The sequence below is a fragment of the Malaclemys terrapin genome, chromosome 7 (genome assembly GCF_027887155.1).
Source record: "Malaclemys terrapin pileata isolate rMalTer1 chromosome 7, rMalTer1.hap1, whole genome shotgun sequence".
Taxonomy (NCBI): domain Eukaryota; kingdom Metazoa; phylum Chordata; order Testudines; family Emydidae; genus Malaclemys; species Malaclemys terrapin.
In genome coordinates this window covers 77,349,416-77,364,981 of record NC_071511.1, presented here as the reverse complement: position 1 = coordinate 77,364,981, position 15,566 = coordinate 77,349,416, and the positions used below count along the sequence as shown (strand labels likewise).

Sequence of the window (15,566 nt, the reverse complement as noted above, 5' to 3'; positions counted from 1 at the left end):
ATGCAGTAAAACGCTATTATTGCTAATGGACAGGACATTAGATTTTTTTTCTTGTTCATATTTCATTGGCAAACTGGTATTAGACTTCTCGTTGCTAATCACTTAATCACAGTCTATTACTAATTTCATATAAACAGAGGGGAAATATGCGTATACTACAAAGGAACAAAATGCAAATATAAAAAAAATAAGTTCACACTGACAAACATGTTGTGAACGTTACTTAACTCTTTTCAAAAGTAGTCCCGCCCCCCCCATTTATATATAAATAGTATGTAAGAAAACAATCTTGAATGTTCACACTTTGATCTGAGTGACATCCAGGTACCAGTAAAATAAATGCATAAATAGAACCCATCATCTGTTGTTTACAATGCTTGCTGAATTTTAGATGAAGCCTAAGATATACTCTTTTTAATTTGGCACAAAAGAAGCAATTCTGGACTGGAAAAGTGTAGTTGCTGTTAGAATCAGATTACAAAGTGATGTGTAAATATTTTGGCTGCCCCATAGCCTTGCTTTCAATTACCCTAACGTTAATTCAAACTGGTATCTCTTTCCTTTCCTCTGGCCTAACTGGTCATTGCACTACAAGTACCTGTATTAGATGATTAAATATGATGCTCATTTTTTAACTAGATAAGTCAATCTGCTGCGTAACGATAAAGTTAATATATATCCAGTACCACAAATAGTAATGCTTAACTTTACGCAGCAGATTGACTTATCTAGTTAAAAAATGAGCATCATATTTAATCATCTAATACAGGTACTTAAAGTTAATATATATCAAGTACCACAAATAGTAATGCTTAAGTACACACACACTTGCATTCATATGTTTGAATTTTCCCTGACTGAAAATTCTCAGTTAAGTAGTCATTCTTCTTTGAATGATAATCCCTATTGTATTCCACTAAGGATTATTTGCATGAACCTGGAGTAATAGAGTCCATTGGTCCATGCATGCGTCCTTGCATTGCCTTGTGGTTTCGCCCGAAGCACTAAAGGGTGTGGGGGACTGACTGCATCTTCATTTTCTTCTCACCACCACGAGGTCCGAGTCTGCGCTTCCTGCCCTCGCTTGTTTTCGCTCAGCAACGAGCACCAATACTGTCTGTACTGCTTGCGGGGAAGTTCACATCGTGTCCTGGTGCAGTATCTGCCTCTCCTTCCCTGCCCATACCCAGGAGGGCAGGGTCCTACACACCTAATGGAGGTCGCCATGGGATGGCAGTTTGATCCTGGCCGGTGAACTCCCCTCCCCCGTAAGTTGGCCTACGCAATCCAGGAGTGCACCTCCTACCACCGAGTTCCAATCCAGATCCGACGGGACCAGCGTTAGGGACCCCATGCTGGGGCCTAGCCATGAAACACGGAAGCATGCACATAAGCATGGCAATAAGTCTTCCTCCAGATCCAAGAAAAAGACTGCACTGTCCACCAGTTCTGGCCATGAAGGATTGGCATGTTCCAAGGCTCACAAGAGCGAGAAGTAAATAGGCACATTGTTCGCTAGATTGAACAGTCCTGGTTCCCGAATTCTGCATCTCTCCTGCATCAGCTCCATTGGCGCAGCATGAATCGTAGATAGCGAGGCAGGCCTCTTTCCCTGCCCCAGTTCCCTCTGTGGAGAATCTGATGTGCTCCTGGTCCTCATGAACGGTTTGCCCTAGATCAGATGAGGTCTCCACAAGTTCCAGTCCATTTACCTGTTAAGAGGGCCTTCTCTCCTACATCGGATCTGCCTTCCTCTGGTCTTGTTCCTACAGCACACCCTGTTCCATCAGTCCTGTCGGCACCCCCATTTGTACAGGACTCTGAGGTTTTGGACACTACGCATGGTCTGTTGCTTCCATTCTGAAGGCATGCTTATCGGAGAGTTCCGATAGCACCATGACTGTACCCTTCTTTGCCTCGGCACAGGAGCCACTAGTATCTGGCTTCATGGGCATCGCCGCAGCAACAGCAGGACCAACTAGGTTGGCCATATTGGAGCTTGTGGCCTTCAGAACCATATTCGCCTTCAGAAACATCTTGTTCAACCCGGGAAGAATCCCGTGTCTCACCACCCTCTCCTTCATAGAGTAGATGTTTGTTTGGAACTGGGGCTGGATGATACGCCAGTCAGCCCAGCTCAGATGGTACTGACAGATCTGGAGAGGTTCCTCTAATCGTCCCCAGATTCGGCTGTGTCATCAACGCCCTCCTCTTCCCCAAACAACTACTGTTAGTTTCAGGAGTTACTCAGGAGAATGACCAGTGCTCTTCAGATCCCGCTGGAGGAGGTGCAGGACAATCTGCACCAACTACTAGACATCTTGCATGCATCAGAACCGCCCAGAGTGATCTGATCAACGCTATTCTCCAAATGGCACACCATGGACACATGCATCCCCACCTTGAAGGGGGCAGAAAAGGGGTCTGAGTTTCTGTTCTCCCACACTTTGCCTAATTCCTTGGTGTTCAAGGCTGCTTCGGAGCAGGCCAGACAACAGCATCCATGCTCCACCCCCTCTGACAAGGAGGGCAAGAGGCAATATCTTATGGGTAAAAAGGTCTTTTACCCAGCCAACTTTCAGTTCTGTATCTCGGACTACCTAGCACTGATGGCCAAATATGACTTTTTGAACTATGGGCAGATGGCAAATTTTACAGATAAACTACTTCAATAGGATCATGCACATTTCTAGGCTATTTTGGAGGAGGGCAAGTTGGTCTCCAGGACTATACTTCAGGTTGCAGTTGATTCTGCGAACATGTCTTCACGTACAATGGTGACTGGAATAGTCATGAGGAGAGAATCCTGGCTACATACCTCAGGCTTCCCTAGAAAGATACAGAGCACAATTGAGGACCTCCCTTTGAAGAGGACCTCTTCAACTAGAAGATGAATGATTCCTTACACTCCCTGAAAGACTCTGTAGAGCCACACCACAATCCCTAAGCATTTATACACCAGCACCAAAATGAAAATTGTACTGCCCACCACCTACACTATGCTATAGAACTCTCCATTTCTGCCACTAAAAAGCTTACAAACCTCCATAGACGCACCCGAAGGTCCACAGATCTTGTCCACCTGGTGCGCTGGTGCAGCCCTCCATGCACCCAGTCCTTGCATAAGAGATATTTGAGTGCATTTAGAGCAGTGGTTCTCAATCTATTTATCATCGTGAGCTGCATTCAATACTACCCGCATGGCCCTGAGGATGTCACATGGGCTGCAGCTCTGTGCTGATTGGGCGGCAGGTTGAGAACCACTGCTCTACAGAGCCGTCAGCCACTTTGAATCACAACGCTTTTGCCAACCACTGCCTTTTGGGGGCTGTTTCAAACTCTCTTTTTCTACCAACATGGAGTGTGATAACTGACAAGTGAGTCCTGGATGTTATTCAACACGGCTATACAATTGAGTTTACAATGCTACTTTCTCCATGGCCCCTGCCCCAAGCCTGTTTCAGGGATCACTCTCATGACAGTTTTCTTACTCTAGAGGTGGACTCCCGCCTACAGAAAGGACCAGTGGAACCAGTCCCTGCAGCCTTTCAGGACACAGGGTTCTATTCCAGATATTTCCTGGTGCCCAAGAAAAGAGGAGGATGGAGACCTATCTTGGATCTCCAACACATCAACCGTTCCATTCGCAAACTGAAGTTCCATGGGGTCATGCTCACGGCCATTGTTTTACAGATCTTGATATACAGGATGCCTACTTCCACATCAACATCCACTCAACCCACAGATGGTTCCTACACGGTGAGTCTGCAACACTTCTAATACATGGCCCTCCCATTTGGACTCACCACTGGTCCACAAGTCTTCACAAAGTTTTCTTCATGGTAGTGGCTCACCTCCAATGGCAAGGAATCCTTGTCTTCCCTTACCTGAATGACTGGCTACTGGAAGCGCGATCCAGAAAGAAAGTTGGGGAATCTATCTCCCAGCTCTAGGGGTGAGTTTGAACATCAAAAAATCAACTTTTCACCCTACACGATCCCTGGAGTTCATTGGAGCATGCATCGATGTGGCCTCCACATGCACTTACCTGCCGAAAGACAGGTTTCAAAGTCTACTGGACCTGATCGCTTCAGTGACATCCAACCCCTCTGTCTCAGCCAGAACTTGCCTTTCCCTCCTCTGCCACGTGGCAGCATACACATATGTCATGGCTTTTGCTCACCTGCGCTTCCGCGGTCTATAACTATGGCTGCAAGGCGCCTACTCCCCCATGCACCAACCCATGGACATCATTCTCACCATTCCTCCAGAGGTCACCTCCCTCTCCAAGTCTGCTCCGGAATGCCCTTCCTTCCATCCTCACCGAGTGTGACTGCCATAACAGATGCTTCACTCTATGTACTGGGGAGCACACATGGGAGATCGCATGACGCAAGGAACTTGGACCGCTCGAGAAACCAGGATGCACATCAGCATCCTGGAACTTCGGGCAGTACGCAAGGCATGCCACACATTTTTACCATCCATCCACTCTCATCATGTTGTATAACACAACTACATAAACAAGCAAGGAGGCACAAGGTCCCCAGTGCTGTGCGCAGAAGCAGTGCACCTCTGGAAATGACACACTGCATCCTGTTGTCAGTGGCTTACGTACCAGGGACCCAGAAGCTGATTGCCGATGCTCTCAGCAGGAACTTTGCAACCGACCATAAATGGGAACTGCACAATGCGGTCATCATGGACATTTTTGGTCAATGGGGAACTTCAATCAGGAACCTCTTTGAATCTCACACCAACATCAAGTGCATTCAGTACTGTTGATGCACTGGTCATCAACTAGTCGAACCAGGTGAACTATGCCTTCCCTCCTCTACCACTCATGCTACAAATCCTTCACAAACTCTGAGGGAGAGAGTGACCGTAATCCTGATCACTCCATTCTGGCCTTGCCAGTTCTGGTTTCCTCTGCTTTTCTGCATATTGAAACATCCTCCACTCCTGCTCCTAACGTTCTGGAAGTGCTCACACAATGCAACGACAGACTCAGACACTCCGATCCACAGATGCTTCACCTGACAGCCTGGTTTTTTGGATGGACACCTCCGCTGGCACAAGAATGTTCATTGGCAGTACGTGAGGGCCTCTCCAATAGCAGGAAGGACTACAGAAGATGATCTTACTGAGCTAAGTATCAGAGGGGTAGCCGTGTTAGTCTGGATCTGTAAAAAAGCAACAGAGTCCTGTGGCACCTTTAAGACTAACCGAAGTATTGGAGCATAAGCTTTCGTGGGTGAAGACCCACTTTGTCAGACGCATGCGTATTCACCCACGAAAGCTTATGCTCCAATACATCGGTTAGTCTTAAAAGTGCCACAGGACTCTATTGCTTTCTACTGAGCTAAGTGGGCATACTTCATCTCCTGCCCAACAAAAAGGTATTGTCCATGAGGCTATTGGCGTCCCAATGCTCTTGGACTGTTTCCTCTAGCTGAAGGGGTCAGGACTTGCTCTCAACTCCAGCAGGGTGCATGCAGTGGTTAATAGCGCTTTCCACCCTCTGGTGGAGAATCATTCCATTTTAACCCACCCTTTGACTTCCTGGTTTGGGAAGGACCTGGTATCTAAAAGCCTCCCAATCCAGCCTATTGCTCCAAAGAAGTACTTCAACCTAGTCCTTACGTCATTAATGAACTCTCCCTTTGAATCCCTAGCCTCCTGCCTCCTTTATCTTCTTTCCATAATGGTCACTTTCCTAGTCTGCAAGGAGGGCTGGCGAACTGGGAGCCGTGATGGCAAACCCCCTCTTTCACCATGTTTTATAAGGATAAAGTTTTGCTGTGATTGCATCCCAAATTTCTACCAAAAGTGGTTTCCTGCTTCCACCTCAACCAACCCAAACATTTGCCAACCTCCTTTCCCAAACCACATGCCTCAAATGAGGAACAGCAGCTTCACTTCCTCAGTGTCTGTAGGGCCCTGGCCTTTTACCTACAGCGGATGAAGCCCTTCTGGATGTCTCCTAGGATATTCGTGGCCATAGAGAGACTTAGGCAGGCCATCTCCACCCAGAGAATCTCAAAGTGGGTTTCAGGGTGTGTTACTCTCCTGTCAACTATCAGGACTGTCCCCACCAGATGGGATACAGGCCCATTCTACAAGAGTGCAGGCATCAACTACTGTTGCACTCTATGATGTGCCCATTGTGGACATACGTAAGGCAGCCATGTGGAGTTGAGTACACACCTTTTTTCTCATTATGCTCTAGTGCGTGATTCTGCAATGGATGCCTCATTTGGCGCAGCGGTTCTCCGTTCCACATTTCTGTCATGTTCCTCACACTCTTCTCCTAGCTAGGTACGGCTTGTTAATCACACTCAGTGGAATACAATAGGGACCATCACTTGAAGAATGAGAGGTTACTGACCTGTAACTGGAGGTTCTTTGAGATATGTGGTCCCTATCCGTATTCCTCCTTCTGTGCTGCGGATCTCGTAGACCTGCAGTGGAGAAGGAACTGGAGACGCTGGTAGTCCACTCCGCCCTTCATCACCTCGGGTGAAACCACCAGGTAATGCAAGGGTGCATGCCCGTATCAACAAACACTACTACTTTGAAAAGCTCTGGCTTCAGGCGCATGGTGCAGGTGCATAACCCTCAGTGGAATACAGATAGGGACCACACATCTCGAAAAATCTCCAGCTACAGGTAAGTAACTTCCCCTTCTGTGATGAACTATTTATTGCTGATTTCAGTCTTCTTCTGATCTTCCAGTTGTATAAATCAGGAGTAACTACTGAAGTCATATTTGTGAGATCAGTGTTAGGCTCCTTGTGATTCATTTTAAACAGAGAGCCATATTTTTAGTACTTGGAAATATACTGGAAGATGTCATCTGTGCTAAAGCTATGTCATAAGATTCATAGTTTGCTGAGATCTAATGCTGCTTTCCACTTTTGGGTCAATTGTTGGCATCCTTTGGTTATGAAAGATGTCTTAGCCAAATGCATAAAGACATACATACCTAATACCTTCCATGCAATTTCTGTAATACCAAATGCAAGTGCTTACCACGCCCTTACTCAATTTAAGCAATATTTTTGTGTTATTTTATAAAATGGCAGCCCAGATACAGTATAAATAAAAGGTCAGTTTCTAACTAGTATTTCAGATATGATTACACACATTCAGGGCCGGCTTCAGGCACCAGCCGAGCAAGCTCGTGCTTGGGGCGGCAGATTGTACAAGGCGGCATTCCACCCAATCTTAGGGCGGCACGGCCGCTTTTTTTTGTTCTGCTCTGGCCACCCTGTAGGGGGCGGCAGCGTGGAGGAGGGGAGCGCCCTGCAGCAAGCCCAGCAGGGCAGCCTGCGTCCTTCCCTCCCAGCCGACCGGAGTGGCGTGGAGCCCTCCTGGCAGGCGGCGCAGCGGTTGGGGCCGCATGGCAGCGCCCCGCTGAAGCCCTGGGTGGCCCCCTCCTCCCTTCCCCTCCTGCCCCCCGCTAGCCGGGGCACATCTGCAGCGCAGGGAGTCCCCCTGCACCCTGGTTCCGGCCGCACTGCAAGTTTGTGTGGTTCTTTTGTGTTTGCCATTTTTTTGCTGCCCCCCCCCTTTTTTTTTTTTTTTTTTTTTTGGCTTGGGGCGGCAAAAAAGCCAGAGCCAGCCCTGCATACATTGTAAGAATGTAAGTTTAAGTGGGGGATGAAGGTTGTCCCTTTCACTGTTACATTTCATAGACTACACTTTTTGATTAACATTTGACTATCAATTATTTTTGGGGTAGTTGAGCACATAACTATGTATGTAATTTAACATTCATACATAACATATTTGGTTTTATTTCATTTATTACTAAAAATGGGGGGGAAATTTGAACAGCTGTTTGTGTATGATAAACATTGACCAAGTACTTTGTGCCATAAATAATCATTTTGTTTTTTTTCTAAATTGGATTAGAAAATCTTAATTTTGTTCAAGTATTTTGGTTCTTTATTCAGCACACATGCATTGTGAATGGTTCTATTGTGACTACTTATGTCTGTGCTCAAGAATTTTCTCAACAGTTTTTTAGAATTTATAAACGGGTTCTCAAAACAGTGAATTATTTGGGCTAACCTCATCCCCTCTTCGTTGTGCAAGTCTTGTTTGGAATAACAGGTTTTAGTTTGAGGTACAGGTACTATCCATATCCATTACATTAAGATTGAAAAATTGACAGATTTGCCAGGATTTATTCTTTAAACTTTAATTTGTGTATTTAAAAATTGCTAATAGCTTATGAAATGTCCTTTTTGTATGTGTAGTAGAAGAAAGAAAATACCGAAGTTTACTACACTCCTCTGAAATTTGGTGGTGATAATCAGTGGAGGGAAAAATAATTTACTATCTCTCTCCAATTTATCACACTTTTCTTCTTTATAAAAGTACCAGTTTTCACTGTGTTCAGTGTGTCTGCACTTCTCTTTGTCAGCTGTTGTCACTGGTCCAGTCTCTAGCTTAACCTTGGCTAAAGGTGGAGTTTGTGAATCCAAAGGAAAAATCTCCAGTAAATTAGAATTAGATTAGTAAATTCTCCTTATCTATTTTCCCCCTTAAATTTGCTCTTTATGGAGAATTCTAGTGGAGGTGCTCTGTACCCCATGGAAGAGTGAGCCTACCAGGTACATGTCAGAAAGCCGATGAAAGCTGAGGTGCTTGTTAATCTGGGTAGCAATCTGAACTGCTCTCTGCAATGTATTTACTTGGTTTGAACAAGTATTAAAAATAAAGGCAAGAAAACCCAAATAATCCTCATCTTCAGTGCAATAATGATGAAAAAGTTCAGTCAAGGAAGCCTAATGAGAAATGTTGCTCCTGCTTTATTGATTTATTGTAATAGTGCATGACACTATTACTACGTGTTATGTACATAGAATCAGACAAAAACAAGTGTGTTTTGGAAGAATGATTTTCTGCTTCTCTGTTTAAGCCATCTTCAAGATGAGATTTGATTGTAGTTCATCTTTTAAAAAGGAAAAATAGAAAATTATCCAAATCAGATGTTGAATTTTAATAGCTAAAGTGCAGTATGGTAGGTTTTGTTGGGGAAAAAAATGCTTTGAATTACAGAATCTTGAGCACTTCTTTTAAAATCAGTGTACACGGTTGACGAGGTTTTCGTTGATTTCCATACAGAAGAGTTTAGTTTAAAAAACAAAATGCCACATTAACCTTTGAAGTCTTTTTACAGGGAAGAGCAAAGGAAAAATAGAAATGACCTAGAAGAGGTACTGGCAATACTTTTGTTTATAATACTAGATTCTCTCTTCAGGTAAAATTTAGAGTCTTCATTAAACCATGCTTATCTGGTGATGAATGCAATACATTCAACAAAAAGATATTACATGGTGTATCTCCATCAGTTCATTTGAATGGCCTTTAGGATGAAACAGCTATATAAATCTAGTCAATAACCTAATTAGGACAAGCTTTATATCAAGTCTTCTGTCCTCAGCTCACCAAGAAAATTAAATCTTTAGAAGTGGTGTCTTTAGAATGCACTTCAAACACAAATTTGTCCAGTAAAGTCCTTACCTACTCTTAAAAATCTTTAAAATTGATGAAAGGCTTGGGATACCTAATTGGAATGTGCACTGGGCAGAAGATAAGATAGATGTAGTCTAACAAATGTTATTAGCTATTAAAGGCACTTGCATCTGAATTTACCAGTACTCAGACATGGCTCTGTTACTGCAGTGCAATACAATTAAAGAACAAAACATAAAATTATTAGTTGACAAAATCTTTTTCATATTCTTTGCTTTAAATCAATCAATAAGTTTCTCTGTCTTTCATTTTGTTTTGAAATGTATAATTTAGTGCTGGCATAATTCTTTTGTGCATAATTTACCAGTCCCACTTGTATGTATCCCATGGATCCCCCTGGTTTGACGAAGTTAACTTCTTAACACAAAAACTGAATATGTAAGCGTCAAGCACCAGATCAGCACATCTTGAGTTTAAAATGTTAACTATATACATTTCCCATGTCTAATATGTTAATGTATTTTCTTTTTAACAGCCTCAAGTACTACAGCCTTCCAGCAGCCTTCCCAGTTCCACAGACCTCGCCCAGGGAAAATTAATAAAAACACCACATATCGAGGCCCGCAGTGAATACCCTAAACAGGGCCTGCATGAAAACGATGATCATCGCAGTCAAAATGCTGCAAATGGCTCTCACACAAATAGCCTGAATGAGTTGAACATTTTACTGAGTAAACGTTTAAATATAAAGGACCTGAATGAGAATGAACCCTTTGAGGAGAATTTGAAGGTTAAAAAGAGTACTAAAGAACCTGGAGAGCTGGCTAGTAATGGAGATAGTACACTACAGTCTCTTCCCTCTTCTTGTCAGACACCCACCCAAATGGATGCTAGAGATGTGCAGACTAAGTTAGCTGCGAAAAGTCAACCTTCATCCTCAAACCAGGCTTCTCAGCCAAAGACTTTAAGAGCTTCAGAGCCCCCAAACCAGAATGCTTTAGTGCCTCCTACAGTAGCCAATACTGCATCATCCCCAAACTGCTCCACTGCTTCCAAGGCTGAGCTACCACCACCAAGTAGTGCAACACAGCTACAACCAACATCTAGTCAGACACACCTAAAGAGTAAACCGAGTCAGAGGATTTCTAAACTTCGCCCACCAACTATTTCCTTTGTTAAATCTAAACAAATAAGCAGCCCAATGCTTATATCTCCAGAACCTCAGAATTCCCATTCCAAGACTAACATCCCAAGGCCGCTGGCACAAAGAAAGGAAAATGTGCAAAATCAGAATACCAGTTTGCGTTCTGGGGATAGTTTGGTCTCTAATCGGCATTCCCGCCTCCCTAAACCAAAGACGCATTAAAAACATGACATCCATATGCACGTCTCATTAGAATGAATCTGACATCAATTGCTTATCACATATTGACTGCTTTAGTTATGGCTTTGTTATCCAAATCCTGAATGAATATTAAAAGTGAAATCTATCATTAATATTTGCCTATTACAATCTGACCTGTTTGGAAGTTGATGCTATCAAAAACTCTGCAGCTTCTCTTAAGAGAACATAATGGTTTATACTTAACTATACCTGTGGCCTGCATTAGCAACTGGATTATATTACCCTTCTTTCTCTCTTAATACTTAACAAATGCTGAAGCCTGTGATGACCACTAACCACTCTTCCAGGGTGCTTCACCAGGCATTTGAGGAGGGCAGGTTGCTTGCAGAAATCATTTCTTGTTTTTATTAATGTGGACTATCAGACAGGGAAATCACTATTTAATCTAATCTTTCAGTTCTGACTACCAGTTAGGTTTATAGCAATGGAAAATAATAGAGACCTAATCTATTAGCATATCTTTTCCTGGCCATAATTTGACTCTGTATTCCAGAGGCCTATGCAAAATCTTCGTATTTATCAAAATTATCCCATGACTCTAGTGACATGTATTTAATGTTTTAATCTAGATTTGTTTTCCTACAGGTATCAGAATGTTGCTCTATTTGCTTTTGAGCTCATCTTCATCATTCACAGATGGCAAGCAGATCTCACAGGGTGAAATGGCTCTTATTGCACAGAAATATCACTCCATCCATGCATTGTAGTGAAAGTGTAGTATGCTTTTGTGTTATTTAATAGCCATTATTGGGTAAATTTTTGAAACAGAGTGCTAAGGATACTTGTGCAAAAACCTGCTAATGCAGGTGCTTTTGAGATGGTGCATAATGAGTCTTGGAGATACGGGGTCCATGACACCTATGCTGAGAGTTTCACAATATACATTTTAATTAAGAACTTTTAACTTTATTGTCGTATTTTTGTATTTATTGACTTCCTCTTTACTATTGGAAGACTCTGAAGTATCCGACTTGAAATGTTTGCACAAAACTTGGCTGTATATGTAGGGATTTAAAATTATTTTACATAAAACTTTTTTTTTAGTGACTTTTTACTAAAACCCACAACTTTGCTTTGAGGAATCCTATGGTGTCCTAATCAGAGCTGGTACTCTGAGTATTTCAGAGAAGGGTACTTTATTTTTTTTTTCCCCTGGGAAGGAACTCAGTGGGTAAATAAAATAAGGAAAGATATTTCTGCTCTCTCTGGGTAGGTATTTTCTCTGAAGGTGGTCTTCAAATATTTGTCTGTCAGATGGCAGCCGTGGGGGCATAAAGTTTGTAAATGCACACACTATAGATTAAGTGCATAGCCAGTAAAGTGTTCCAAAAATTTACCCTTGTATCCCACAAAATCATAGCATCTTGTTTTCCTCAGTTTTTATGTATCTGAGACTCAAGCAGCAGAACACTGTCAGAATTAGTATTTTCAAAAACTTACTCTCCAGTGTGTAACAAAACAGAGAAACAACACACAGTAACACTGTGTTTTAGGTTTTTGTTGAAGGAAGATGTATTACAGTACACTTTTCCAGGGAATATATTGTGTATGTATACATCCACAGGAATATTCAATAATAAACTTTGGCCCTTCTTAAGCCAAGAATGGCTATTCCCAGTGAAAAATTAAGTGACCTAAACTTTTGAATAGATGGCACATGAACAACGCAAGCAAAATGCTCACGTTCTCTTTTAATCAGCAGTGAGGTGAAAGAAATCCATAAGTACACTTTGTTTAATCTGTTCATTTCACATCTGGTTATACAGTTCTGATATAAAACTGAACCATGTTTTTTATTAATTCATATTTAAAAAATCTACTTAGCATTAATATTGCAGTAGTTACATAGATTGATCAAAATAAGTCTCACAACACTACTGTTATAATTAAGTGTTTTTTTTCTAGTAAGGCCCTGAGTATGCAGTTTGCTGTCCAGAAGCAGAGTAGGCCTTAATATGTGAGGAGTAAATAAAACTGATTTTGTGTGTGTGTATGTATATGTATATAAAAAATTAACTCCTGACAGTCGACTATGTTTCTCCAGAGTTTGAAAACTGCTGAAATAGTCAGGTTCTTGGTTCATTTTCAGGTCTGTATAGATTTTTATGGAAATTTTGAAAGCTGACTTTCCTTAAAGGAAAGGTGATTATTTTTAATTGTATACAGTTTGTCTATAGAGAGACTATTTTCATTTAAAGGAATGCTGTTGGTGTAGAGAGATTTCAGAGTGGGTTCTCTCACTCCCCTTTTCTTCCTCCCTTTCCCCAATCTGATTTACTTTTAAAGAGATAGTAAAATAAATAATTTAATTTTTTTTTAAATCAGCACCTTCACTGATTAAGTTACAAAGAAAAGAGCCCATCAAGGTTTTCATAGAAATACAAAATGGTTTAAGAAAATTTGTTGTGGTTCTTGCTGTTTCTATAGAAACTTTAGTAACATATATTCTTTGATGTGAAAAAAAATAAATGTGTATATATATATATATATATATATATATATATATATACACACACAATACACATATTCACACTCCCTTTTTTATCCTAACAGACTAGTAAATAAGAAATGGAGCCATGGGTAGCAGAGTTGCTACATGTAAAAGACCATGGTGCTAATCTAAATTGTAGTTGTGTTGAGTTGAAATTCTGCTAAACATTCATTCACCTAAACATAAGTACATATTTCTGCTACTACCATGACTTTACCAAGGATGGTTCCAGTGTATGTACAGAAAGTCTAGAGTATGAGGTAAAGCTTGTTAGTTGATGAACAACTGGAAGAGAGGTGATGAGGTGAAACTGAAGTCTCACTCCTATGAAAGAAAAAAAAATGCTGGTGCTGTATGGAACTCTTCAGGTCTGAAATGGAAGAAGCTACTTTATTTAAAGATGGAGATGTTTCATCAGTAGTAGTGTAGATGATTCTAAATGAATAAAATTAAGGGTTAGATGTATCTGAATTTTTTTTTAAGTTTGTAAAATTGGTTATTGCTGACTTTTTCCATCTGTTTCAGGTCTCAGACATTCTTTTGTGCAGTACTCACAAAAGTATTAAACTACTGTTCAGTAAGTGTGTATAAAGAAGAAAAGACAAATTGCATATTTTAACAAGTGAAAACACAAAAGGAGAAGAAAAAAATAAATTGCACTTTAAATGAGCTTTATTGCTTGGAGTTGTGCCTAAAATAATCTAAATGCCTCCTGTTGTGTGTGGCTTTTTTGTTTGAACCTAATTTTCCTGCAAGTGTTGTTGTTTCCAAGATATCTTTATATCACCTAACAGAATTAATATGCACTCTAGCATGTAAGAATATCCATATACTGTAGCACGTTTTCATTGTGTATTGATTTTATTTTTTTAATCATGGAATTTTAACACCAATGCAACTCAAAAGACCCCTTCTCTTCCCCCAAGCTGATACTTCCTTAATCCCATTTGAAGTCAATGGCAAAACTTTAATGGGACTAATATTAGCCCTTGGAGAATAATGTTCCTAGAGTATATTGTGGAGATGTTAATGAAGAACCATGTGCAATACTAACCCAGGGGCTTGGTGAAAGTAACCATTTACCATAGCCACTGAAAGTCTTTTCACACAGTTCATATAAAAATGGTTCTAGAATTCAAAATCAGACTGCAAAGAGGTTCAACTAGACTGCATCATAGATCAGTAAAAGGCAATCCATTTCTGGTCTTAACTGCTGACTTATTGTAAAGAAGCTAGAAGACTTGAATACCATTTAAGTGGTTTATTTTGTTATTTGCATGTCATTACCATAAGACATCCATATACTGGTTTTATTGCATGTGTGGGGTGGGGACAGTTTCAGTTTTTGCACAGCACATAATATTCTTAATATGGACATTCTCATACCATTAAAATGGAAATCCACTCTTGAATTGGGCTTCCAGAGCTATTCTTTTTCATCTCATCATAGTGGCTGGCACGAAAGAGAGTGGATTTTAATAGATGATCATGTTGGTAGGCATGAGTTTTATAATCTACAACCATGCCATCAAGGAAATTCAAGAGTACTTCAATCACTGTTGTGGTAAAGCTGCTCACTGCCTACTTAAAGGACCACAATAAAAACAATGTTAACTCCAGTGTTGGTATTTAAAGTCTTAAATTCAGTATTAGCTACAAAAATTTCCTTAATATCTGCAGTGTTGGTTTTCTTAGTTTTATTTTTTAAAACCAATTCAGAGAAAATACTGTATATTGGAATTTGCTTGTAAAGTTGAGTTAAAAACCTGTATGTAAAGATTCTTTCCTTTGTGTTGCACTAGTGAATACAAATAAAATTAATAATTCTAAGTATCCAGTTCTCTCAACATTCACTTTGCCTCTTTCCTTTATTCCACTGTAAGTCATCCCTGTGAAAAATTGCAATGTTGAAGAAAGGAAGCTGTGCTGTTGCTTAATCTCCACAATTGTGCTTCTACAGCTTTGTGTTACTAATAGATTTATCTCCCCTCAAACAAGAGTCATCCTTTTTATAACTAAGACATTTGGCATTTTCTTCCTCTGTGATGTTCAACGTAAGGAAATCTTAAAAGAGAGAAAATTGAAAGCTAAATTTTAAATTGTGTCCTCTGATAGAATCTGGTATTAATCTAGGTATGAGAAGCAGAATGGGATAATTTGATGTAGTGACAATTTAAAAAGTGC

General features: G+C 40.9%; 1 protein-coding gene across 5 annotated transcripts in view; it reads left to right on the top strand.

The window, feature by feature from the left end:
* The window catches only part of CCSER2 (coiled-coil serine rich protein 2), a 138,233-nt gene extending 123,018 nt beyond the window's left edge, over nt 1–15,215 (top strand). For 3 of the 5 annotated variants that reach the window (XM_054034773.1, XM_054034771.1, XM_054034776.1), the window contains one exon: nt 10,022–15,215. In XM_054034773.1, coding sequence (XP_053890748.1) covers nt 10,022–10,852 — 831 coding nt within the window. In that variant the 3' untranslated portion in view covers nt 10,853–15,215. The remainder of the gene's footprint in view (nt 1–10,021) is intronic. The other 2 variants (XM_054034775.1, XM_054034774.1) reach the window with 1 other exon arrangement.
* The last annotated feature ends 351 nt before the right edge of the window (nt 15,216–15,566 follow it).